Raw genomic sequence first — 26,647 nt, forward strand, 5'->3', positions numbered from 1 at the left:
GAAAAAATAAATGCTATTGTCACAAATTCAAATTCCTTATAATATTTGGGGCTTTTTTAGATCCATCCTGTTTGTCTGCAAATATTCTTCCCTTTCAATAAAACATTGATAGGTGCACATATCTGTAGTGAATCCCCCTCTTGGCAAAACAACAATGCAACAACTGCTAAAAGAAAAAGCAGCAGAGAGATTTTGAAAATTATAGCATTTTGCTACCATTTTATAGTTTCCCTCAGTTTTACAGGTCAGATATGGTAGCCCTTATTTTATTTAGTATTTCAGAGTGTTCAAATAAGATGTACAATATGTTACCTTAAAACACTTAAATTAACTAATATGATTGCCTTCATACATGAAACATTGGCTGAGACATACAAGTTTGTGAAAAACATCAAGTTAATAGATGTGAATCATGGACAGGCTATGCCATGCCCATTTTCCTAATTAAAATGAACCATCCAGTACTTCAATCTCACATTACATAAAAGTGCTGAGTAAAGATTGTTCTTCCTAACCTCATTTTCTGATGAGCTTGCAGATAGAAGCACTTCTTGGGCATCAAAAAATTCAGAGACAGATTCAGACATAGAGAGCCTGCTCTCATTAGAAACTTGTTGGGAAAGTGGGAGACTGACATGGATCTGTTCACCTGTCTATAAAAGAAAAACATATAGATGAATTCTGCATACTGTATAGTGAGCCTAAGAGCTTATACAAGCTATGACAAAACAAAAATTGCACCAAGCCACGATGGATAGATGCACTGCTTCTTGTTCACATTTCTTTCCCGCATACTGAGAGAGAAAATAAACCAGAGATGGCCCTATAAACCTGCGTTGTACCTAGCAAATTAAGAATTTAGTTGAAAAGGAGTCATATTTTCAGGATGCACTCAAAACTTTCTGAAAAAGAAAGAGACATGCATTACTTTCCTCGGGATTAGTATAATTCTGAGTACATTTGCACTGTACTTCCACATGTATTGATGAGAGTTGCCACAAAATACAAGCTGGCTAGAATTCAATTCATACGGAACCAGCCATTCCCTCAAACAGATAATTCTAATCGTGCCCACTGTCATTCATCATTCTTTAATCAGTGACCAACTTCAATTCTCAATAAGTTATGTTTCCTGGATTGAGTATGCTAATAACTTCTAATTCTTCAGGTCTCCAGTTTTAATTATAGTCTTTTTATCACTCTGCTCTTACATATGCTATTAGAAAAAGCAGTGAATGTATTCTATTTACTGTATTTCAAGCAGTCTTTCCTTTTTTAGGATAGGTTATATATACATAGTTTTACCTTCTCAAAAGGTATTTTAAGGTCCCCCTTGGAAAGAGATACACTGTGCCATTCAGGCTTGCAGCATGGATCTCTTTTATTTCATTACTTCTCATTGTAAAGGCAACCCATTAAAATAATATTTCTCTATTTACAACAAAGCTGAACACACATCATTAAGAAGCTACCATGACAGGATGGGAAGGCCTGAAAATACAGGAAAAGCAATTCCTATAATCCAAGAAAATGAGAAGAATTCTAACTTCGTGCAACAGAAGTAGCTTTGAATGAAAGATGCAAGAAAAACTTTTGTTTGAATTGAAGGGTTAACCAACAAAGCGCATGGTAACGCAATTAAAACAGACATAAAATGCAAGTAAGAAAGGAAGAGGGACACCATAATTTTCAAGAAAAGGAATTTGAAAGAAAAATAAATAATGAAATAGAGACTTTGGTGAAACCAGTAAGCCTTATCTTCTCATGTACGTCTTAAAACTAAGTGAAGTTTTACATTTTCTAACCTGGAAGGTCTCTTGCTCAAAAGGAGAACAGGAAAGAAAGATTATCAACTGAACAGGTATTGTTGCAATGCTAATTGGTTTATCTTCCATCTTTTAAAATCCAAAGCATAAGACTGATAATGCCAAATGATCAGAAACAGAAAGGAAGCAGACAATTCTTACCATGGATGGAGTAGTGGGGTTACTCCGAGGATCTATACTGATAATGACTAATGCTTTTTTAACACATTTTTAACTCATTTTTAAATAACTGAAGTTGGACTAGTCAAATAAGGTAATTGACTGTATGGACTGACCAAGGTGGCCAAAAAAGGGCGGCAGAGAAGAGCTCGTCTAAACCCATTTCTATAAACTGGGTAAGAGGGTATAAAATGGCAAATGTGGTTCAAGAAATGTTAAGTATAAAATAATATGCACCAAGGCCAAAATTTTTAAGTTTACAACACACTGATGGCCACTGAATACACTGAACTGGCAATAATGAACCAGAAATATTGTGGGATCATAATGGGAACCAGAAAAAATATATATTACTTAAGCTTTTTAGTTTTGAAAAAAAAAGTAGCGGGTATGAATAAATTATGCATGATACAATGAAAGTAGACAGAAATTATTATTTTTCTCTCATAGCACAGAAACTCAGAAGCAGATTTAGGAAAAACAAATGAAAGTCTGCCTTCACGCAGTATTTAAATGTATAGAATTAGCCATCCTAAAATCAATAGCTGATCAACTAATTAGATGTCACTGAGTTGATTTTAACTCTTAACACATACATAAACATTCTCCAGGGTAAGCCTATAGCTTAAGTATAATTTAAAAAAGATATTCAAAAAATTCATGGGGAATAAAGTTACTAGTGGCTACTAAGCCAGACAATTTTAGGCCAATCTTAGGATCATCTCTGAAGATCAGCTATAGAAGAACATGAGTAGAAAAAAATGCTAAATATTCACAGGACCCCCATAGTACCTTGGGAACAGGCTGTTGTACTATATTTAATTATTATTTCATATAAACTGGTATGGCTCTTACGTATTTACATTTCAGCTGCATGTTCAAATACTGCCTGAATGAGATTGTCAAGCATTCTACTCAGCAATTTAAAATATAGTTTTTCTAAAGGGAATTTCCCACTACAGCTTATTACTATCATGAATGCAATTAGAAAATTACTGCCTACAATGAGTTTGTCCCACTGCTTGCCAACTTTGCCAACCATAATCATTTAATCATTAATGGTTATTAGCAGAATTTAACTCTGGTAAGTCCATTCGAGCAATGCCAAAGTCTTACCTCATCAGGACTAGGGATAATATTTACACTGACAACCTGATCACAAAGAACAGACTCTGAGTGTATTCTGTTCAAACGACTCCTTAGTTCAGCATTCTGGTTGAGAGCCTTAAAATAATAAAATTGAATATTTAATTTCAACAGTAAATAATAGAGCCAAGCTATTTTCATATCCTATATCCTGGCCAAAGTATAGTGGTATTATATAACGTATTGGGAAGGATTCATCTTCAAAATTAACATCTCTTTGCTGATCATAAATGCTACTCCCCCAAGATTTCTTTACTTATGCATTATTGTAATTACTGTATATATTTTCCCCCAATATTTTATTACTGGTGCTATGGCTATAATGTTGGAAATTTCCTGCTAGAAATCCATAATCCCTTACACTTTAGATAAGTATGAGACCAGCATAAAATATGGAAGATCTAAGTGCACCTTTTAAACAAAGCACAGCTTGGAAGGACCAGTAGTAAAAATGGTACTCAAATCTTTCCCTGTGGAATATTTTCTTATCCAGAATAATTTCCACACTGCTTTTATACAAGAAAATTCAACAGATTTCTGTATCTGTTTCTTCTGTGAGGAAAGGAGTAAGGCATTATTTGAAAAACAGCCTATGGAGAATAGGCTATGGAGCCTATCTACCCCTTACAGTTCCAACAAAATGTGTAAGGAGACATATCAGTTTAAAAATAGTGTCTGAAATGTTTTACATCTCATTATATTTGGCTTTAAAGACTGAAACCCAATGCAAACTTCTTACCCAGAATTAGGCTTACACCAAATTGGCTTGCACACTTATAATGCAGATACTGACTTACTTCCTTGTTTCATTAGTTTATGAAAGAAAAACTAATTCAAAGTCCCTTCCATTAAATTCTGAAGAAGGCACCCCTTCTCTATGACTACCCCTAGTCCTGAGATTTGAAAAAACCCAAGCATTTTATCCTTCTGGAAGGCTGTGAAGACCTGCCTCTTCCTCCAAACATTGGACTAGAGTGGAGGTTTAGCCTGAAGACTGAGACCTGATTCATCAGACCCCAAGAGGAAGGCTTGCTCTGTTTTTATTAGTTGTGAGTCACCTAGGTTCTCAATGTGAGAGAAGCAGCCCATATGAGTTCAATGAACAAACAAGCAAGCATGCATGCATGCATAATTTCCAATGGAAAATGATCTGAATATATATTTCTTTCTTCGGTAAGCAAAATAACAACTTAATAGAAATAATGCTTACAATGACCGCTATTTGTAACTATTTGTAACTCTTTAGTGTAAATAATACTTAAAATAATGACTGCTGCTTGTAACTCTTTAGTATACCAATACTTATTACCAATATCATCAGTCTCTCTCCCCCCTTCCTCCCTATTTATTCTCCAAATAATCATTAGCTTTTATATAATGGGATAGAAAAAAAGCAATAAACTCATGTCCTGAGTTGCCTTGTTTACTACAAATTAGAAAATACACATTTTAATATTAACTGTTTAATGTTTAGTTAAATAAGCTAGACAAGTTTGATTCTATTCAGCAGCAGAATATGATTCACTGGAACATATCGCAATGAGGGGAAAGCAGACCATGGATATTTTGGCAAATATTTTGATGATCAAAGAAAGAGAGGAGAAGATTAGTAAAGAAAAATGTGATTTCATTTGCTAACCCTGATTCTTTTCTAGTTTTAGAGATGTTTGTGTTCTTCTACAGAAAGAAACTCATAATAAGAAATGAAAACTAAGTGATCAGAGAACCATAAGATGCCAGACTGGAAGCAAAATTGTATGCCATGTTACTATGATTTTATCTTTAAACCATAATAAAATCATTACATGACAATAAAAATGCTAATTGGGTCACACTTAGATGATACTGTGACCAGAGGCAAAAGAATAACATTCTGGTAGATATGGATTATTCCATGAAATACTTTTTTTCTCCCTCACTTCTTTGCCTATTTTCATCTCTACAGAAATTGTTATACTAGGAAAGGAGATATTCTAGAATACTGGGTTTCAGGATAAGTGCTAATCAATAAACATTGTAAATAATTTCCTCCTCCTTGAGAAGGAAAAAGAATAACAAAACAGAAGAGACTATAACCAAAACTTGTATTATCTAATCATCTAATGAAAAAAAAGAAAGAATGAGGCTGGACAACTATACAACAAAAACCCTATTTGGAAATATTTTAGAAATTAATGCATGACTTCAAGTAGAAAACAGTAACAGTAAAACAAAGATGAAAGAAAAACTATAGCTGTTAACCAACCTAATATCACATTAACTTAACTGCAAATTTATATGTGGATGCAGTTAAGGCAAAACTGAGGAGAATATCAATGGGATTCTATGTGCCTTACTTCCATGCAATGGATAACTGCACTGTGTTATATTGTATTGTATTGTATTGTATTGTATTTATTACATTACTTTATTGCAAGTGCAGATTTTATTTAAACAGACTAATCAAAAGGAGGGAAGACAGGAAGTCTACACCGAAATATTTGTATTCCTCAATGGATTCCTCAATGGTACCTTATCTCTGAAATACTTTCACTTCTTTGCCTATTATCTCTGTAATACTCTTCTCAAAAAATGCTTGGCAGATATTTTCAATGTAGTTCCAAGACCAGGTCTCTTATTCTCCCAGGCAGATAAACACATTTTTGTAAATGCTTAACCACTTTTATTGCTACTATTGCTGTGCTTTAATGCTGATTAATTGTCCATGCTGTGGCAGTTCATGAATTCTTATTTTGGTTGTTGTTTTTTAATATTGGTCTTTTTTTAAAAAAATTACATTTTACTTCATTCATAGTAAGTAATGAAATAGCAATACATAGAATTGTGTGATATACTATGATCTAAATTACAAAATGAAACAAAGTCATATTAGGCAATCATACAAAAATTTGCTGCTGTCTATAAAGATATCCATTTCAGCTGGTATCTAAATAGGCAGATATTAGATTAACCAAGGCAGGGGTAGGCAACATTAAAGCCAACACCCTTCTATTTTTCAATATGAAAGCCTTTCTTGTGATGCAATTAAAATATGTCAGATTCCCACTGAAAATTGGTAGCATAGTTTTTCAGATGTTGTAAACCTTAGGATACAATTCAGGGGTGGTAGAGGTTTCTTTGTCTTCTCCATTAAAAAAAATTGGAAACTCTTGGCCATGAGGTGTCATATTAATTTACTTAGCATCACGCCCTCCCAGCCTAATAGATTTAAGGGATACATAGGAAACAGAGACCATTACGTTAACACTTCTCCATAGCTCCCTTTACAACTTATATACATGTGAATAAGAAAAAACATTAAAGAAATGCTTGAAGTGGAACTCTAGGTATAGAAAAATAAAATTAATCAATCAAATGTTTATTGTCAATGCACAACATGTGTACAATGAAATTGAATATTAAAATTAAAAATCAGTATAAAGTCTAATATTAATATCAGTATGTTTTCCAGCAGAAACAATATTAATTGATTTATCTTATACAGTAGATTGAAAACACAAAGAAGAAATCACAGGCATTCGTTTTTTATTATGTTGCATGGAAGCATGCAAAATAATGAAAATTATTGCTTGTACTACTTTGTATTCTATTATCTACTAAAAAGTTGCTACGTGTCATGTGTAATTAGAAACTCACCCCCCCCACAAATTATAACTATTTCCAAGTCAACATTCATTTTCATATAACTTTACCTGAGAAAGTGATTGTCGGAGACGTATCATCTGTGTGTTGTGTCCTGTGAAATCATGTTCTGTTACCATCTGTTTCAGCTTTTCCTTTTCTATTGCTATACTGTTAAACGCAGACTTTAAAAGAGAATGTACTGAAGAAGAAAAAAGAACGTCTTTGAAAAACACCTCACTGTTTTTGTATGCAATTATTAAATGTAACCTAAACATTATGCATGCAGAAAAGCACTGATGGAAAACGCTACACAGATAGTCCCTGACTTATAGTAGTTCATGTAATGATTGTTCAAAGTTACAATGGCACTGAAAAAAGTGACTTATGACTATTTTTCACACTTATGACCACTGCAGCATCCCCATGGTCACATGATCAAAATTCAGCTGCTTGGCAATGAGATCATATTTATGAAGGTTGCAGCATTCCAGGGTCATGTGAACCACTTCTGTGACCTTCTGACAAGCAAAGTCAATGGGGAAGCCAGATTCACTTAACAAGTGCAATGATTCACTTAACAGCTGTTGCAAGAAAAGTCATAAAATGCGGCAAAACTCCCTCAACAAATGTTTTACTTAGCAACATAAAAGTTGGGCTCAATTGTGGTCATAACTCAAGGACTACCTGTATACAAAATAACTTCTTTAGAATACTTTCACAACTATCTCTCCAAAACTGAAAAGAGTTGACACAACAGCATCTCAGATATACACAGCATGAAATAATGATTTATATTCTGCTCTTGAAAATGTTTCTGCACACTATGCTCTCTCGCAGCTCCTAATGATAGATATTTCAGTGGTCACCAACCAGTCAGCCGCAACCCACTGGTGGGCCGTGGAAAAATTTTGGTGGGCCGCAGAAGAAATGCCCCCCAAAAGCAATTAATCTGGGCTGCGCAGTTCTTGTGCCTCCCGGCTCTCTGAGGGACCCCAGAGTCAGGCCCCTGAGATGCACGCGCCAACCAGCTCCTACACCTGGTGCTGGCGGCAACAGCAGTCCCCTCCCCCAGTGCCCGCTGTCAGCTCTTCCCCATTAGTTCCCTTGCTTTGAATTGTTCCCGGCTCTCTCTCTTTTCTCCCCCCACCAACGTGCAGACAGGAAAGGAAGATGGAACCGTGCACAGCTCTCCCCTTTTCCAGCCCTCGGAAACGCAGGCAAAGTCGCCACAGCGATAGCATCCTGAGTTGCCTTAGCATGCTCCGTTAGTTAAGAATCGCCCTACCCAGAGAAGGAAGTGGTGCTGCTGGAGGAGGAGGAGGCAGTAGTGGAGAAGCAAGCAACTCAGGGCACTACCGCTGTGGCGGTTTTGCCTACGTTTCCGAGACTTCGATGTTGGGAGAGGCAGCAAGGGATGGAAAAGGGGAGAGCTGTGCACGGCTCCGTCTTCCTTTCCTTTCCTGCCTGCATGTGGGCAGGCGGGGGAGGAAAGAGAGAGAGCCGGGAGCAATTCAAAGCTAGAAAACTAATGGGAAGAGCTGACAGCGGGCACTGGGGAGGGGACTGTTGGTGCCACCACCGCCATGTGTGGGAGCGTGCATCTCAGGAACCTGAGCCGGGAGGCACAGGAACTGCAAGTGGGAGCATTTGATGATTTCTAAGAACTCCTGGAACACAGTAGATTGGCGTTTTGTAGGTCTCAGTGAAAGAGTGAGCTTTATTTCGTCTCCTTTCCTCCCCTGGTAATGTGAGAGATGCTTTCTCTCTCTCCCCCCGCACCCCCAAATAATCACTGGCTCTGGCTGGGTTTGGCAGTGAAGTTCTAAAGCGAGCGAAATGCCCCCAGGGTCACGTTTCCTTGCCTGTCTCCAGGTGACACTGGAAGAGCCCCCCCCCAACTTTTCCTCGGCTGCAGATCTGAGCCTCTCAATCCTCCACCCGGGATCTGAAAGGAGCTCCCACTTTCTCCCCCTCTCCTCCCCCAATTAATCTCCAAGAGCAGCAGTCCTTCTGCAGGCAGATGCCTGCTGAAAAGCCCCTGGAGTGCCAGCCAAGGGGTGCTGCCCCCCCAAGGAGAACAAAGCCCCCTTTCTGCCTCTGCTTCTCCCAGTGGCAGTTGCCCTGAGGCCCCTCAGCTCAGACACACACACACACACACACACACACACACACACACACACACACACTACCCGCTCTTCTGTCTCTTTGGAAGGCGCCAGGTGGGGGAAGAGTTCCAGCCCGGAACATTTTATTTTATTATCATTAAGCATTTACATTTTTGTTATAATTAAATAAGTGTGTGTGTGTGTGTGTGTGTATATATATATATAAATTATATTTAACATAAAAAATTATATGAAATATATTAGCTTTAAAAAAAAATCATATTAGTGGTCCTCGGGATTTAAAAGTATGAGTTTGGTGATCCCTGAGATCCAAAAGGTTGGCGACCCCTGGACTATTTTGCTTCTGACTTTTACTACAATGACAGTCTCAATAAAACAAAGGCCTTTTTTAACATTTAGATTAATACTGCTGAGAGCACTGACACAGGCTTGGAGAAGTTTCAAGAAAACTAGCTGCTGATCTGATGAAAAACACGCAAGTGATAACACAACTTTTATACAAGTGTAGCTTTCTACAAAAGCAATTTTGTATGTTATGGCAATAATGGCAATTTTGCATGTTAACTATAAGGATTCTTTGAAACCAATTCAAGAAGAAAAAGTCTCTTACACATCAGATTCCACTTATTTACTTTTTCACTGATGAAAAGGCCAAATAAGAAGCAGTGCCCAGTGGGATACGTGTGCACTCACCTTTCTGAGCCATGAGGCAAAACTCTTCCTGAAGTTTTATGTAGTCTGTGGGGTTTTCCAAAGGATCCGATACGTGAGTGGGTGGGGTCTGAAATTCGATGTCTGCACAAAGGTTAGGATTAGATGAATGTAGGCGAACAGGAGACATTGTAGCACTGAAAGGAACCTAAATTGAAAATCAACACATACATCACACTGACTCCATGAAAGACCAGAAAAACTTATAATACCTAAATAATTTCTTACATTATTTTAGGCTTTATATTGTAAATATTTACAAAGATTTTTTTTTTAAATTGCCATTCCGGTAGGGGGTCCTTTCTGGTTTCTATAACTAAAAGAACTCTACTCTTCTATTAACTGAACTGGAATTTAATTTTCAAAGTATTAGGTTACAATTATTTTCTTTTTGTATATCTTACGAAGTTCAAAGCATATAACCATAATTAGTATGATGTCTCCATCGCTAAAAGATGCAGTTTTTGGCTTGAGAATTAATGTATTAGGCGAATGAGCCTATCTTAGTGATTGCTATTTTTATCACTCATTCTTCTTTGTTAACTCAAATACAATTTCTAAATAGATTGGACTCTTGTATTTGTATGCACGCATACTCTTTTTATATCCATACACATGTACTATTACCATGAAAATGCTCCTTTAACATTGCTACCATGTTAATAAGTGACTGAAGGTGATTGAAAATTATATCAAGTTAGTTTTTTAAATAGCATTATGGTGCTAGTCCTGTTTGGAAATTAATTTTTTAGATATGGACACATTGTAGGACTGTATTTGACACTGTATTTAAGCAGTAGTTTACTATTATCTTAATAGTATTAATATTATAATAGTATTAATAGTAATAGTATTATCTTAAAACAGAAAGCATGCTTTAAATTATTTAAACTATGTTTAAAAAACAAAGAAATGATAAAAACAGCACCCTTTTACAAACATCACACTAAACGTGTACTAGATTGTGAAATTCACATAATAGTGCTCCATGTTTCAGAACCACATCTCATTAAAAATATAGACAAGCAGCATTTATGCAAGTGATTATAGTGTGTGAAATTCCTACAAAATGTGAATAAGCAAATCATGGAATTTCATCAAAAATCCTCACCTGGAAGCAGTCCAGCACTTTTGTTTATTTTGCAGCGAGTACCAAAGTTAGACTCCTTTCTCTCAAAACAATGCTGATACTTTTTGAACATTAATTGAAAAATTCTTATACTACTCAAGGAATACAGTTTTCAATACACACACAGAGCTAACACTTATAAAGTGCAAAAGGCAAGAGTCTTCTAAAGACAAGTGCAACAAATCACATACTGGAGGGGAAGAAATAAAATAGTGGATTTTAATCAATACCAGCTGGAATTATTCTGAAAAAGCAGATAAATGAATGGTAGCATTTTAGATATACAGTATATTACAATTCAGTTAATGATGTACACACTTAAACAGCTCAGTAAATAAAAAAAGAAAATTTTCCTAAAGAAGAATTAAGATTAATACTGAAGGAATACATCTCCAAATCACATACTATTTAGCTACAATGTTCTAGTGTCTAAATCAGTATAATTTGAAAATATTCTGTAGTATTTTTATTTACACTAGCTTTCCCCCAAATTCATGCTAATATAACGTGCTTCAATTCAATCCTCCACAACTTTGTGCATGATGGTTTTCAATAATATCTGGAGGGCATGATCAAAAACTATCCTATACAATGCTTAGAATTAAGATTCTTTGAATATCTAAAAAAGGCCCAGTGTAATATGCCATCTCACTTTGATTGTTTTCTAAAATATGTCTGCTGTATATATATTAAATGTACGTTGAATGTGTATAATTTTAATACAACACATTTGTTCAATTTTGAGATATGTTTTTAAAACCTATCCTAAATATGGTATGCAATCTGACATGCTCACACACACATAAATAACTACAATAATATACATGCTCCATGTATCGACATGCAGAATGTAAGTAAAGTTAGATGTGTAATTAACTTTATTTTAAAATTTATTCCAATTCAAATTGCTCATATAATTTAAGGACCAGGAATACTAGGAAAAATATTACAGAATATGGCCGTGAACACTTTGAACATGATACCAACAGGGTTTTAATCTCATACAGCAGCCTCTCTCTGCTGATCATTAAGGTACCCCATTTAAGTATCTTCTCTATAAGCCTGAAAATGGATGCTGCTGTTTAAGAACTGCAAGAACTTTAATGTGTGGATTCACAATTAATTTCTTCACAAGACATCCTAATCACTCCTTTCTAAGAGTTTTCAAAGCCCTGTCAATCACAAAAAAAAATTACATAGTATTTTAAAATAATTTGAACAACAGCAACATAAAAAGTCACATTACTCTATATTTCAATAAGATTATTTTATTTTCCATACTATTTGAAACTGGACTGAAATAAAATTGTTAACAACTTTTCAAATCCTGGACTGAAATTCTTATTTAGCTAAACTATATTTCTGTTGAGTTTCTTTCCTCTAGGTATCTAGTTATTCTAACTGAAAGGTTAAGTTCCATTTAAGCTATTATCTGGAACCCCATTTAAATCAACTAAGTTCCAATATTTAAGCACAAATCCAGCTGAAACTGAAAAAAACAAGAGGAATTTGCAATGTTATTGTCACATGCATATAATGGATAATATTCAACTAGACATATCCTACTGTAACAACACTTTCCCAATCTTTTCCCTTGGAGAATATAGAAGAGGAACGTATGGTTACACTGACAAAGAAATCAAGATACTCTCCTGAGGTATTAGCACTGAACTGTAAATCTTTCCAGGGAAGAAATAAACTAGGATCTTCTTTTTAAAATGGAAGCAGGAAAATGTTAAAAATTCTCTTGTATAAATATGAATCATAGTTTGAATAAACTATGGGGAGAAAAAAAAACCTTATAAGACTGAGGGCTAGGGCAACACACCTTGCCTTCAAGAGGCTTTGAAAACACTTCTCCAACATCGGGAAAACATCTCTTGCAATGGCTTCCTTTGATGACAATAGGAGACAAGGACAGAAGAAGTTCACACGAAGTTAACTCATTCTCTGGAAACCTCTGGGAGAATATTTGCACTCCATAGACCCATGTTGGCAAACCTATGCCATGCATGCCGAAAATGTCACACAGAGCCATTTCCCCCGGTACGTGAGAAGTCGCCCAGAAGAGCCCCACTGTGCATGCGCGTGGGCGCCGCTGCCCGACAGGTGATTGTCAAGTATCTGGTGCACATGTGCAGGGGTGGAGGGGGTGCACGGGAGACACGTGCACATGCACAGATGTGTTACATGCAAGGGGGGAATCGTGCGTGCATGTGGATGTGCGGCACATGAGGGGGGAATCGTGCACGCATGCGCAGATGAATGGCACACGAGGGAATTGCACACGCATGCACAGAGATGCACGGTGCACGAGGGGGGATTGTGCGTGTATGGGCAGGAGGTGTTGGCACGCGAGCGTGCGCAAGCAAGCGCATGCGCAATTATCGGCACGAGAGCCGAAAAAGGTTAGCCCCACTGTCATAGACCAAACATTTATTTAGTGTATGCTCTTTCAAAAAGCTAGGATCTAAAGAGATGCAGCAGTTCCCTCATCAATAAAACAACTGCTAACATTTTCAAGATTTAAGATTTTCTAAATCTTGGAAATTTGAAATGAAGAAAATAATGATATTACCCAAGGATCAGAGAATAAGAAAAAATGCCACTTTTGAAAGCCAGCAAAGCATGCTGATACATCAAAGAGCACTTTGAATCCTTATGTTTTTGGAGGGAGGGTCAGTGACTCTGAATAAATGCAAATCATACCTGAAAAGATCTAATTAGGCCAGGAAGGAATCTATATCTACCTTAATTTTAAATATTTGTGTTTTAGCACACATATAACAGATCATTATAAAGTAAATCTTACATTTGAATGTAATTATTTAAAACCAGTTGAATATGACTATTTCAAAGCTGACCAGTTTCTAACAAATGGAAGGGAAGATAATAAATTTTATATAGTATCTACAAACTGGACCAATGGTAGAATAAAGGTGTTATAGGGTGTTCATCCTTTCCTCAAGGCCCATTTCTAATGTTTAATACATTTATAATTACCGTGTTTCTCATATAATAAGGCCGGGTCTTTTTTTTTTTTTTTTGAGCCCTGAAAAAACTGCTAGGCCGTCTTTTTTGGGGTGGCTTAATTCCCCCCCTTGCATCCTCGGGCAGGTGGGTGGCAATGGCTTGGATGTTGACCTCGGCATTGGTGGGGCACTTTGTATCGGGAGACCTTCCGCGACCACTGCTTTCCCTTCTCCCCGTGCTGCCGCGGCATTTAGAACAACGCTGTGGTGTTTGGCGCAGCCATGCAGCATTTGGCGCAGCCATGCGGGGCCGGCCAGGGGTCCTTCCTGCAAATGGAGCCCAGGGGAGACACTTGGCTTCAGGCGCTCCTGTTGCCGCCTTCCTGGGCATCGTTCGAAGGCAAAGCCCATTCTTTTAAAAACAACACCCTACTACCGGTACGACAAAGCCTGCCCTGCCCAAGAGGGCAGTCCAACCCCACATGGGGAGGCGAATCTCCCGGGGCCACAGCACAAGATCAGCCCACCCCAGGAGAAGCGCCCAGCCGCCATCCCTACCTGGCGCCGGGCAGAGTGCGAAGAGCTTGCCTGAACAAGAAGTCCAGCGATACGTACAATAAATGACTTTCTTAAATGTCTCAAATTTAAAATGTCCTACATATGGAAAGTTAAGGTGGGAGGAACACTTTTAAAATTTTCTTGGCATCAAACCTGGTCACTGCAGTAACTTACGGCATTAGCTGATTTTTAATTGTTACTAATATTGTTATTTTAAATAATGTCTTTTGGTAAACATACATTGCTTTTGTCATTTGTAATATTCTACTGAATTCTTTCAATTATCTAATATTTTGTATTACAGTGCTCATAATGAAATAAATGTATTTTATATATTAAGATGCTAATTAGCCACACAGTCACTTGTTACTTTAAATATCAGAAAATCTCGTTATAGAAGTCTCAAGTAGTCTAATTTTTTTGGCAATTCAGATTCATGAACTGTCTGTCCCTTGGTAGTTGCAGGACTCCTCGTAAATAAAAATTATCTTAAATTATAATTATTTTGTCTTTAAGTTATTGAATTATGTGTGTACTCTTCTACTTCCACTTATTCAAATTAACCCAACTTTATTTCATTAATTATATTGATTGGTCCTTCTCAGTGGTGGGATTCAAATATTGTTGCCACTGATTTGGTGGGTGCGCTTTGCGCACATGCACACACAGAGGTGTTTGCTCAGGCACAGAGGCGTTCTAACTCACCTCCTGCAAGCCTGCATGATCCTGGTTGCTTCAGCAGCTGCCGCGCAGCACTCTTCTGTGCCACGCAAAGCAGCTGCGCTTCAAATTCAGTGGATAAAGGTGAGTATGGGAACCTGGGCGGGCAGGTGGGCCCAACAGCAGACCCATTAGAGCAGTGGAGAGAACCAGATCAGTCTCCACTGCTCATCGCTCCTACCGGCTTTCCAGAACCAGGCAGAACTGGTCAAATACCACCACTGGTCCTTCCATTAGATGTCTTAGTTCTTTAAAAGGAAAATTAAATATTAATAATAATAGCAATAGCACTCAGACTTATATACTGCTTTACAGTACTTTACAGCCCTCTCTAAGCGGTTTAGAGTCAGCGCATTGCCCACAACAATTTGGGTCCTCATAATGGTAGTAATATGACTTTTTGAGATAGGAGCAGTGATCAAACTTACCTAACATGAAGGAATTCCCTAGTGGAGCTAGTACAGAAATCTTCTTTTCCATTAAAAGAACCAGTATGACTTAAACAACTGAACTGAGAACTAATGCTATTCAGATTTCACTGAGTTCACTCCAAAATGAGCATCAGAACTTGAATAGCCTTTTACTAACAGCCTGGGGTGTGAAAATGTGTGTGTGTGTGTGTGTGTGTGTGTGCACGCATGTGCGCAAATACAACACATGTAGGCATTTGTTAGTTTTATCATCACTCCATTTTAGCTCATTTGGATTTTTTGGAAGGGGAGTTATTTAAAAAAAAAGTGGGATAAAAAACAAGCAAATACATTTTGGATCTTTCAATCTTCAGGAGGAAAGTGGATTGAACAATTAACTAAGATCATAATTATATTAAAACTCTTTCTAGTAAGCATCCACAGTTTAAATATATATTTATGTATGTGTTTGTGTGTGTAGTTTTCTAGTTATACATACTATATAAATTTAATTTATATGGTATGTGTAACTCATATTGAGTTTTATGAAAATCAGTTGCCTGGCTATGTATTTTTCTTTTGATTTTGTTGTTTTGGTGATATTTAAAATATCCAAGAGCAGAACAATTTTTAAAAGGGAAAAGAATAGATTTACAAGCTACATAAAATTAAATTAAAATGTCAAGGTAAGCATTAGATAAATGCTTCATATCAAATGTCAGGTATAATTTCCATTAATAGGATCAAATCAATAATCAATAATTAACTGAAACAAATGCATTAAAACTTCAAGTTAAGAGAAACCCAAATTCGGACTGTGTTACAAGTCTATATATAAAATCATTATTTATAAATGTTTCCAATTTGAATTAAATTCTATATCTGATTTGCTTTTCAGGTATGAAACCTCTGTATTCTCCCACAACTTAACTTTGCTACTCTTCTAGGGAGAGAAATACATGTAGTGATTAAGCCTTTCTTTCTTTTTAGCTCACAGAATTCACTAACAGAAAAGGTGCACATACTCTGGGGTCACAAAGCCTAGGGGGCAGGGGTGGGTTTCTACCAGTTCTGTCCACCTCTGTAGAACCGGTAGCTCTGAAGAGCAGCAGACATAGCAGTTCTATGTTGTTAGGGCTGTTTCAAAGGTTCTTGCTTCTCAGCACGGCAGCGTGCTAATGACGATTAACAGGGAAGCAGGGAAGCTCGTAAATCCCGAACTGGTAGTTAACCCTGTCGTATCCCACCCCTGCTAGGGGGGCCCTCCAAAGTCTTGGGAGCAGCCACTCCAATTGTTGCTCCTAATTACAACTTTTCCACATGTCACGGAAAAATACTAAACATATGAGGATGGAGCATGTTCATTAAACTTAATTTAGTTTACATTTAATTTAAATTGACATTTTTTCTTTCTTTCACTCCAGCCATTGGTCAGTTTGACCAATGTTGGAGGGTGTTTCCTAAAATGCCATTCAAGTTGGGCCCCCAACTAAAAAAAATCTGACTCTTCCATAGGTGGCCATGTATAAAAAAAGTTAATTTCTGTCATGGGAGAGGTGAAGGAGAGGGAAGGAGACAGGCTACTTTTCACCAATAAAATAACCATGGTACTAGCAACAATTATTGGCAAATATAAATATATAATTTATATAACTATAACTTATATAACTATTATATATATATATGTTTTCTTAAGTTTTCGTGGGTACTTACATGTATGGTATTCAGCTTTGTTCAGGTATTTTCCCACATCATTATAGTTGTGCTCTTAAAGTTGTAGCAATGTTTCCACAGAATCTCATCCGCTATCATCAAGCTTCTGTATTGTGTTCGTCAATACAGAATACAGAAGCCTGATGATGGCAGATGAGATTCTGCCGAAACATTACTACAACTATAATCATGTGGGAAAATACCCGAACAAAGCTGAATACCATACACACACACACACACACACACACACATACATACACACACATGCACACGCACACATATACACACACGTTTTCATAGATTTGCGTAGATTTTCACGGGTACAGGTATGTAGGTCTAGGTGTGTTCGGGTCTTTTCCCAAACACCCCTAGACACACACACACACACACACACACACACATATATGGATCTTTGGTTATTTGGGTTTTCTCCCGCGTAAGATTGGAAGTATCTAGATACTTCCAATCTTATGTGGGAGAAAACCCAAATAACCAAAGATCCACATACAAATACCGAGAACCTCAGAAAACATACATACATACATATATATATATATATATATATATATATATATATATATACATATATATATATATATACACACACATACACACACATACATACATATATATATATGGATCTTTGGTTATTCGGGTTTTCTCCCACGTAAGATCCACATGCTAATACCCACGAGAACCTCAGAAAACACACACACACACTCACACACACACACACATATATATATAAACTTATATAACTTATATAACTATAAAACATAGCTCAGAAAATAGAAATACAACCACTTATGTGAGAAATGGCTATATAAACAATACAATTTACAGTCCAATCAAACGGAAGGGTTTTTGCTAGAATCACACTTTCTTTCTACAGGATCAACAAGATCTAAAGTCCATGAAGTTTGGCTAGATTTTATAGGATGCTTAAAAACCTCTGGAAATTTCTATAAAACAGAACTTTATGAGCCTATTTATATATAAATATAAAAGTTTGTATTCCGCCACCATCCCCCTTAAAGAGCAAGGTTTTCCAACCTTGCCCTTTAAACTTCTCCAAGGGGACCCGCCTCTGAAGGGCTCCAACTCTCCATATGGTAAGTGCATGTTCAAGGTATACAGTTTCTCATCTTTAAAATTGGAGGTGCCTTGACTGAGGAGTCCACTCACTGTTGTAGCCACTGCTGCTGCTAGTCTCTGCCGGCGCCGTGCAGTACCGAATTGGCCCTTCAGCGCAGTCCCTTCCTGACAGGGAACATGAAAAGAACAAGGAAGCAAAAAGAAGGAAGAAGAATGATGGAAGGCAAGAAGGAGACAGATGAACAAAAAAAGGAAGGGTTGATTTATAATGGAATTTTCTTCTTAAAAATGCAAAATTCCATAACTCTGAACCTAAACACTTATCTTATCCTACATCTATTACATGTGTGAAGAAAGGAAAGTAATTTTCTTCCCTCAGGTAAGATAATTAAACTGAATGAAATTGTATTGCTTGTTGTCTGGCCAATTAGGGGAGTAGGTAAACAAATTATCACATCTAGCTATAATTTAATATTGTCACTCTATGAGGAATCATCAGAATTTATCACAAGTCATAGTAGTAAAGAATATTTTGGTAGAAAAGAGCTTGTTTTGTTTTGTCACTGAATCATATGCAATAGAAATTCAGAATATTTGTTTTGCAGCTTTCTCAGTACCATCTGACTGTGGTCAACTATGGTTTATTTCTAATCTTTTATCATGAAAATAATTTTAAAAAGTAGGTATGGGATGAAAAGACAACAAAAAACTAAGAATGTGATAGTCAGATGATTTATTTTGTATTTCTAATACAATCACCCGGAATGCTGCTTTATACTGCTTTATACTTTACAGGATGGCTATAAGAAAAGGGCCAAAAAGCTAAGATAGCAGCCGCTACCATGCAATTGAGGCACTGACCTTTTTACATGTATCATAAGGATTTTGAGTATATGATCGTGGCAGCCATTAAGACTTTTTGACCTCTCTGCAGACTTCCTGCAAGTCAGCTAGACAAAATAAGCTCATATTTTAAGTTTTTCCAAGCTGGCTATTTTCTGCAATCAACCTTCTGTAGATTTTTGCATTATTAACCTGTCTGTTCATTTCCTTTCAAAACTATTGTGCATCCTCCATCCCCAAATAACACCAAACATTAAATAACTATCTGTATGTTTCATTGACCAAAGGAGTGATGACTATCTTTAAATATTTCATCTAAGATCTACTGTAAAATTACCATTCCTCAGCATGCAGCATGCAGCAGTTTTGCAGGATTACAACCAATTCTTTTTAAAAGTCACACTACAACTTAGTACATCCAACTGATAATAAGTAAAACACATAACATATTCCTACTTGGATAGGAATGTTTCCTCTCTGCCTTTGAAGCTTGTTCAAGTCAATTACACTTTTTTCAATCCAGAAAACGGGAGTAAGATTTAAGGTTGCACAAATCTTTGCTACATTCCTTCTGCACCATTCTTTCACTTTATTCCTGGACTATATGTTAATATGAAGCAAACAGATTTCTATACCTATGTTGGATGTTTCCCTTCAGCATCTCTTGCCTCTGCAGCTCTATCCCTCTAGGTCCTTAACAATAAGCCATTGCTTAAGTGAAGTAGAGTAGAGTAAAGAATCAGAAATAACTGGTGGAGATTGTGAGAAAACTCTCGATACAGCTAAAACTGATATTGAGTACAGTTCGTACTATATTTTAGGTAATGAGAACAGAAATTGGGAACAGAAAAGAGAGAAAAGATTCACTTCCATTTTATACCAGACATGATTTATACAGATGCTTAGTTATATCTAGGAACCTTTCTATTATGAGCCACCGCAGTCTATTACAAAAGGAGAATTTTGGAATTCTTTTTTTTTTTTAGAAATCCATATCCAAAAATAACTGCATGAGCTTCTAATATATTTTTCCTATTTCAAACGGTTTTCATAATTTAGCAACAATTTAAATTGTTGCATTAAAATAAAAACAATAGTAAATAAATTAAAGGTAAAGGTAAAAGTTTCTCCACGTGTGTCTGATTCTAGGGGGCTGTGCTCATCTCCAATTCTCAGCTGAGAGAGTCAGTGCTGTCCAAAGACATTTCCATGGTCATGTGGCCAGCATGACTATATGCCAAAGCGCATTGAACGCTGTTATCTTCCCATCAAAATGATTAATATTAATCTATTCACATTTGCATGCTTTCGAATTGCTAGGTCAGCAGGAACTGGAGCAAGGACAGGAAGGAGCTCACTCTGTTCTGCAGCATTGGGGTCTTAAGCCCTGGCTGTCAGATTTTTCAGCTGACCAGCTCAGTCTTTAACCACTAACCCAACATACCACCAGTCAATAAATTATTATTATTAAACCAGAACAGTCTTCAAAATTAATATATTACAAATGTATTTATTTTAGCACATGGCACATCATACATGGACTAGCAATATATATTAACATTTCATCTAGATTAGCAAAACCCAATAAAATATAAATGTTAAAAAGATCTACGTTCAAATATCAGTGTCTAGGTAATACAACCATTGAAGCGCAGCATTGTTTATATTTTAAAAAATCAGATACTGGACTGGTTTATGTTGTCAGCTTACAGGAAGTCACGATGTGATCTATAGTTTGACATGGGACCCCTTAGTCAAACTAAGAGGAGGATACTCTACCACAGGGGTGTCAAACTCAATTTCATTGAGGGCCAGGGGGGAGAGTTGAGTGTGGTCAGCTCAAGGTCACCTGTGTAATCAAATGCCATTTTTGCTAGTAGTTTGTTTTGCTAGCAATCTCCCAGCAAAAACGGAGCTTATGAGGGTCACTCCTGGGCTCAGTTTTTGGCTGCAATGGCCTCCTGCAGCCCTCTGCAAGAGAAAACGGAGCTCTGTTATTTCCCTCACCAGCTCCATTTCACTGGCAGAGGCACCGCAGGCCAGTACTTTGCTGTTTCCCAGGTGGCCCCACGGGCCAGATCTAAGCACCCTATGGACTGGATCTGGCCCACGGGCCTTGAATTTGACATGCCTGCTCTACCATATTTATACAGAGCACACCTCTACATTAGAAATAGAGGCTTTTAGACCAATCCTCATTAATCCCATCTATATCACTAAAGTATCAATTTACATAAAAATACAAAGTTTTAGAATCCTGCACATTTATTTCTTTTTTCTTCTTTAATTTTGGTGACTTGATAGAAAAACAATCCTTTAGACTGTTGTTGACTGTTAATCTAAAATCTTTCCATGTAATTTGTAAAAAAAAAATCACATTAATTCTGAAATGTGCAAATTCTATAGGCCTCTCAATTATACTTTCTATGTGGAAAATTAAGATAAAGAGGTCGTAAAGCAATCTAAACAGAATTTTTGAAAGCATGGAATAATTTTAGAAAAATCCCTTTGAAATTTCTGCTATAAAAAACAGCTCCATCACTAAGGTTCTGCACTTAGGCAAGAAAAACCAAATACACAGCTATAGAATAGGTAGTAGCAACAGCACTTTACAACCTTCAAAAGTGTTGTACAGAGTCAGCATATTGCCCTCAACAATTTGGGTCTTCATTTTACTGACCTCAAAAGGATGAAAGGCTCAGTCAATCCTGAGCTGGTGAGAATCGAACTGCCAAACTGCTGGTAGCCGGCAGTCAGCAGAAATAGACTGCAATACTACATTCCAACTACGGCACCACTACCAGTACCTAGCTCAATAGTAGTAATTGTTGGGAAGGATCTGGCAAACCATTACATAAGTATGTGCCACCAGCTGCCAAAAAAGTCAATGCAGTCCAAGACTGCATCAACAGAGGAACAACATCAAGATCATGAGAAGTAAAAGTCTAAATTTAGCATTTTTTACACAAGACATTAACTGAGATATATAACAAAACCACTGCTTTGTAAACATTTCATGCAAAGCATACCACAAACACAAAGATTGTTTGAAGACAGTGCTATATTCTCCATATGTTTAAAAAAAACCCTTCTGCAATGCATTTTACTTATTACCAAAACATAATTCAAGGAGAAAATGAAATATTTTATATGCAGTCTTAATTTCCCTTCTTATCTGATTATCTGTACACCAATTACCACTTTATTGGCAAATAGTCAGATGTAAGAAGGTACCTTTTTCCAATTGATTTTGGGGAAAGACATAGCAGGTTGTCTCCAAGCTAGAGACCAAAACTAATTCCAGCTTGAAGACAAATATTTTAAACAGAATCTTTTATTGCAAAACTCCAATGTATAGTGTGGTTCAGGGTAACAACATGTTCTCTCCCACTTCTAACTTCAGAAAGAATACAGTGAAAGTCATGATTCCTTTTTTTTCCCTAGGAAGAAAAAAAATTCAATTTATCCTGTACACTTATAACAACTGTCGTAGCGCTATCCCCGAAAGGGCCGCTGGAGTCCAGGTTCTCTTGGCTCTCTTGATAGGGCTGCCGGTCCACACTGGACCCTCACTCTGGCACCTCTACTGGCCTGGGTCAGGTAGAGTTATGGTGGTCAATCTCCTCTCTCCCACTTTTGTATAGCCTGCTGGGGTCTCCTCTGCTCATTCCTATATTCCTCAGGCTTGCCCCACAGAAGCCTCTCGTATCCTCTCCTCCTTCTCTCCCTCAGGCTTGCCCCACAGAAGCCTCTCGTATCCTCCCTACTGCCTTCATCTCCTCTTGCTTTCCCCAGACCTCTTTCTCCATTTCCCCCTTAGGCCTCTTTTCCTATCCTCTCAGGCCTCCTTTTCCCAGGCATCCCTTCCTATCCTCACCGTCTGACTCCTCCCCCCACAAAAAAACCTCTCCTTCCTCCTCTCACATTCCCTCTATCTCCTCTTCTTCCTACCAAAAACCTCCTCCTCTTATTCTCTTCCTCTCCCCCACTACACCTATATTATTTGTCTAAGTAGAAACTACTTATTTTCAAGCTTGCAATACTCTCTTTGTTAAAGTAATGTCTTTTTTAAAAAAATTGTGAAAATATTCTACTTCACTCATAAAAGAAATGTTTATAAAGTTGTTAGAGTGAATTCTTCCATAAATAATAGATTCCATCTTGCCATTTTTGCTATCAGGATAGTATCATAGTATCAGCATACTGTTGACATTTTTCCTCCAATTTTAAAATCATGACATACTTCAACCCAGCTTCTCTTATTATATATTCAGCATACACTTTGAATAAATAAGGGGAAAGTGCATGTTCGCCAATCTTGAGACAGACTGTTTCACCATGTTCTTTCTGCACCATGGCTTCCAGATCTGTATATAAGTTTTTCATAAACACATAAAGTAATAATCTTCTTTAGTTTGATTTCCACTTGTCTATTCCCACTGTTTTTGTAAAGTCAGTCAATGATTCTCATGAAGATCTTCCCAATGACTGGTAAAAGTTCTAGGTCTCAGTGGCTTTTGCACATGCAACTACTGCCATTTTCCAAAGTAGCTATTTTAATTGCTCATTTCCATGCAATGGAAACCTCCTGTGACAAATAATGGGAAATAGTGATGTAGTCATGGAATTACATTTTCTCTGAATATCTTGGCTCTAATTCCATTCACTCCAGACATTTTACCATTTTTCAACAGATTTAATGCTATTTTTATTTCATTAAATCCAGCATCCAAGATCTGATTTTGTGGTGCTTCAATGAGCAATACTGGTATCCTGCAAAACCTCGTGTTTGTATAGATGATGGAAAAATTATCTCATCTTTGAAATTGTTCATTTCAAAACTCTACAGATGTCCCATCTCATATATACATCACTGACTTTTCACTACTTGTTGATTTTTCCTCCTACATTAAGGCATCCAGGAAAATAAAACTTTGGGCATCTATGCAAGGATAGTATCTGATATAATATCGCTTTTGAGTAGATAAACCTTGCACACTGGTGCTGTATGTAACTGTTCTGTAAGTATGGCGATTAAATGTGATTTCCCAAAATATATTCACACACAAAATAGACACATATACTCAACATGTAACTTATGATAGTGTCTTATAACAAATAATCATGTAGCTTCTGCACAATCTATTTAGGTCTATCTCTTTCTTTTTTCTTCATTTAATAAGCCTTTATGCTCATAGGAGAAAAGATATGGTTACCAGATCAAGGCTGTAAAATCCAAAGAACCACTAGATGGAAATATTTTTTTCTATGGTTATCTGCTACTTTCCAGCGGCCCTCTGGATTTCTGCAATGAGATCTAACAGTTCTAAGAAAGGACAAATAATTACAAAAATAATTTGAGCAGCAGATCTTGACCTTAAATTTTTTAAAAAAGCTATCAACAATTAAATATTCAAATTCAAGTTAATTTTATGTTTTTATTATTTTTAACAAATACTTAACCAAACCATAGTTAAAACAGTACCTGAAGCTGTATTTTAGCATCTTTGCTCACACTTTTTGTTCTCCATCTTCTGGTGACACGCTTGTCTTTCTTATCTACACTGTTAGCCTATGTTATAAAATAATCAAAGTAGTAAAGCATTGGGTTAAAGCTGACAAAGCTGACATGGACAATACTGCAAAAGTTAGTAACAAACATCGAGCATTAGTTGTCTGCCAAACATAAGCAAAGTGTTATTCTATATATTATGGTACAGATAAAGCAAACATGCTATTAAAGACCGTTTCAAAAATAAAAACTGCAGGACAATTCTTCAACCATTTACAATAAAGAATTCTTTCTAAAATTTGCTAGCTAGGATAATTCCATTTTTCTTTTCAGAATAGTCCTTAATACAAAGAACACAGAACAAAACGGCAACCAAATATTAAATTTAGAACAAAGTATGCAATTTAGGCTTAAAAATTATTTCAGTTGACGCTCATTAGAGAACCTGACTCTAATAATGAATAATTCTGCACCACCTTGTGTCATACTAGAAGTTCATATACTGACAATGATATGGCTGTTAGCAGAGAATGTTCATACAGAGAATATTTCAAATGCAAAATAGATAGTATAAGCAAGCATTATTTTAATAATTTTAAAAATAAATTTTATTTACCTGCATATCTGTGAAGCTAGGTGCTGATTGAGTTCTCTGAAGTATTTCTAAGTTCTGAAGAATTTTACTGAGTTTTACAAGATTCGATTGACAATGTGCGAGATCTGACCAAAAAAAAAAGATTTAGAACAAAAACTAACTTCGATTAAGATGGAGGAACGCAAGAGGACTTAACTGAAATGATGATATCTGAAACCCCCATTCCCCACTAACATTTCAGAAACAAAAAGTTCACACGCTACAAATCCATAAAGTTCATGCCACATTATGCTAACAGATTTTGGGTTCCCTTCTCTATTCCACACAGCTGTTGAAATTTTTTCCTTGCATGTCCCCAAACCTTCTCAGAATTATCTTCACAGACTGGTAGATATCATGATAGGAATTTATTCCATATGTAGAATAAAACAATTTATGTGCTGACGGGAAGACACATTGAAAAAACTGCCTAAACACAGAGTTTTAGGAAGGTTTTTATTCTTTGATTCTTCTATCATTAAATTGTATTTCAAGGCAAACAATGGGAACATCCTAAAATTCATTCTGGACTATCTTTAATCCCTACAAATATTACTTCTGAGTTAAATGATAACTATTTAAAAAATGTTAAAGGATACATTGAAGTAGAAAGTATAAACTAGGTTGTTACCAGTATTACCTATAATATATAGGAACTACAGAATTTTCAGCTCTATAGCTGAAATAGAATATACTGTATATTACATAGGAAATATTTGTTAAGTAGAAGTGGAGTACTTTTAACTATAAAATATACTAACATTAGGAACGACTTTTGATTAGTCCTGAAAATCTGAATGTTGATGGTTCTTGGAAAAAATGGCATGTAATTAAAAAGAGGTGGCTTCATTTTAAGCACAGCCGAAGGAGAATTCTTATGTATTTTTTGCAATATAACATACAATAAGGACATTTCATTTCCACCATAGCTTCAAGTTATGTTCGCCTTGTAGCTCTATCAGTAGCAGTGAAGATTAAAGGAAGGCAGTGCTGACCTTCTGCACACTTGTCCATCTCCTCTGATTCTTGCAACCAAGCAACTACTTTACTCTGGCCAGAAGTACACGTTTCAGGTAGACTGCTACTGCAAGGGATAGACGGTTGCCAGGGGAAATTATTCTGTGAGACCTAAAGAAAGATATAGCCACATATATGCATATACCTGTGAGAATTCTGGGAGAAAAACTGCCTGTGATAAAAAATAAAGTGGTAATTGTTATTCTCTTCTTTAAAAACTGACGCATGTATGTATCTGACACTCTAGTCTAAATTAAACTTAATAACAAATATTTCAGTAAATGTGGTAGAGGTTGTCCTCAACTTATGACAATTCAGCCTAAAATTTATATTGCTAAATGAGGAATTTGTTAAGTGAGTTTTGCCCCACTTTTGTTAAGTGAGTCACTGCAGTTGTAAAATTAGTAATATGGTTGTTAAGTGAATCTGGTTTTCCCATTGATTTTGCTTGG

General features: G+C 36.5%; 1 protein-coding gene across 12 annotated transcripts in view; it reads right to left on the reverse strand.

Annotated features, from left to right (window-relative positions):
* Positions 1-26,647, reverse strand: part of OSBPL6 (oxysterol binding protein like 6) — an 89,504-nt gene that overhangs the window by 23,849 nt on the left and 39,008 nt on the right. For 3 of the 12 annotated variants that reach the window (XR_015740261.1, XM_087917255.1, XM_026697002.2), the window contains exons 8-15: positions 26,174-26,306; positions 25,161-25,264; positions 24,518-24,604; positions 18,280-18,354; positions 9,575-9,740; positions 6,824-6,954; positions 3,102-3,209; positions 516-653 (exon numbers count right to left, since the gene is read on the reverse strand). Coding sequence is in view for 11 of the 12 variants with exons in the window: in XM_087917255.1 (XP_087773381.1) it covers positions 516-653; positions 3,102-3,209; positions 6,824-6,954; positions 9,575-9,740; positions 18,280-18,354; positions 24,518-24,604; positions 25,161-25,264; positions 26,174-26,306 (942 nt within the window). In the remaining variant the exon portion in view is untranslated. The remainder of the gene's footprint in view (positions 1-515; positions 654-3,101; positions 3,210-6,823; positions 6,955-9,574; positions 9,741-18,279; positions 18,355-24,517; positions 24,605-25,160; positions 25,265-26,173; positions 26,307-26,647) is intronic. The other 9 variants (XM_087917582.1, XM_026697007.2, XM_087917640.1 and 6 more) reach the window with 7 other exon arrangements.

The sequence above is a fragment of the Pseudonaja textilis genome, chromosome 1, assembly GCF_049901715.1.
Source record: "Pseudonaja textilis isolate UNSWEBS1 chromosome 1, rPseTex1.2, whole genome shotgun sequence".
Lineage (NCBI taxonomy): Eukaryota > Metazoa > Chordata > Lepidosauria > Squamata > Elapidae > Pseudonaja > Pseudonaja textilis.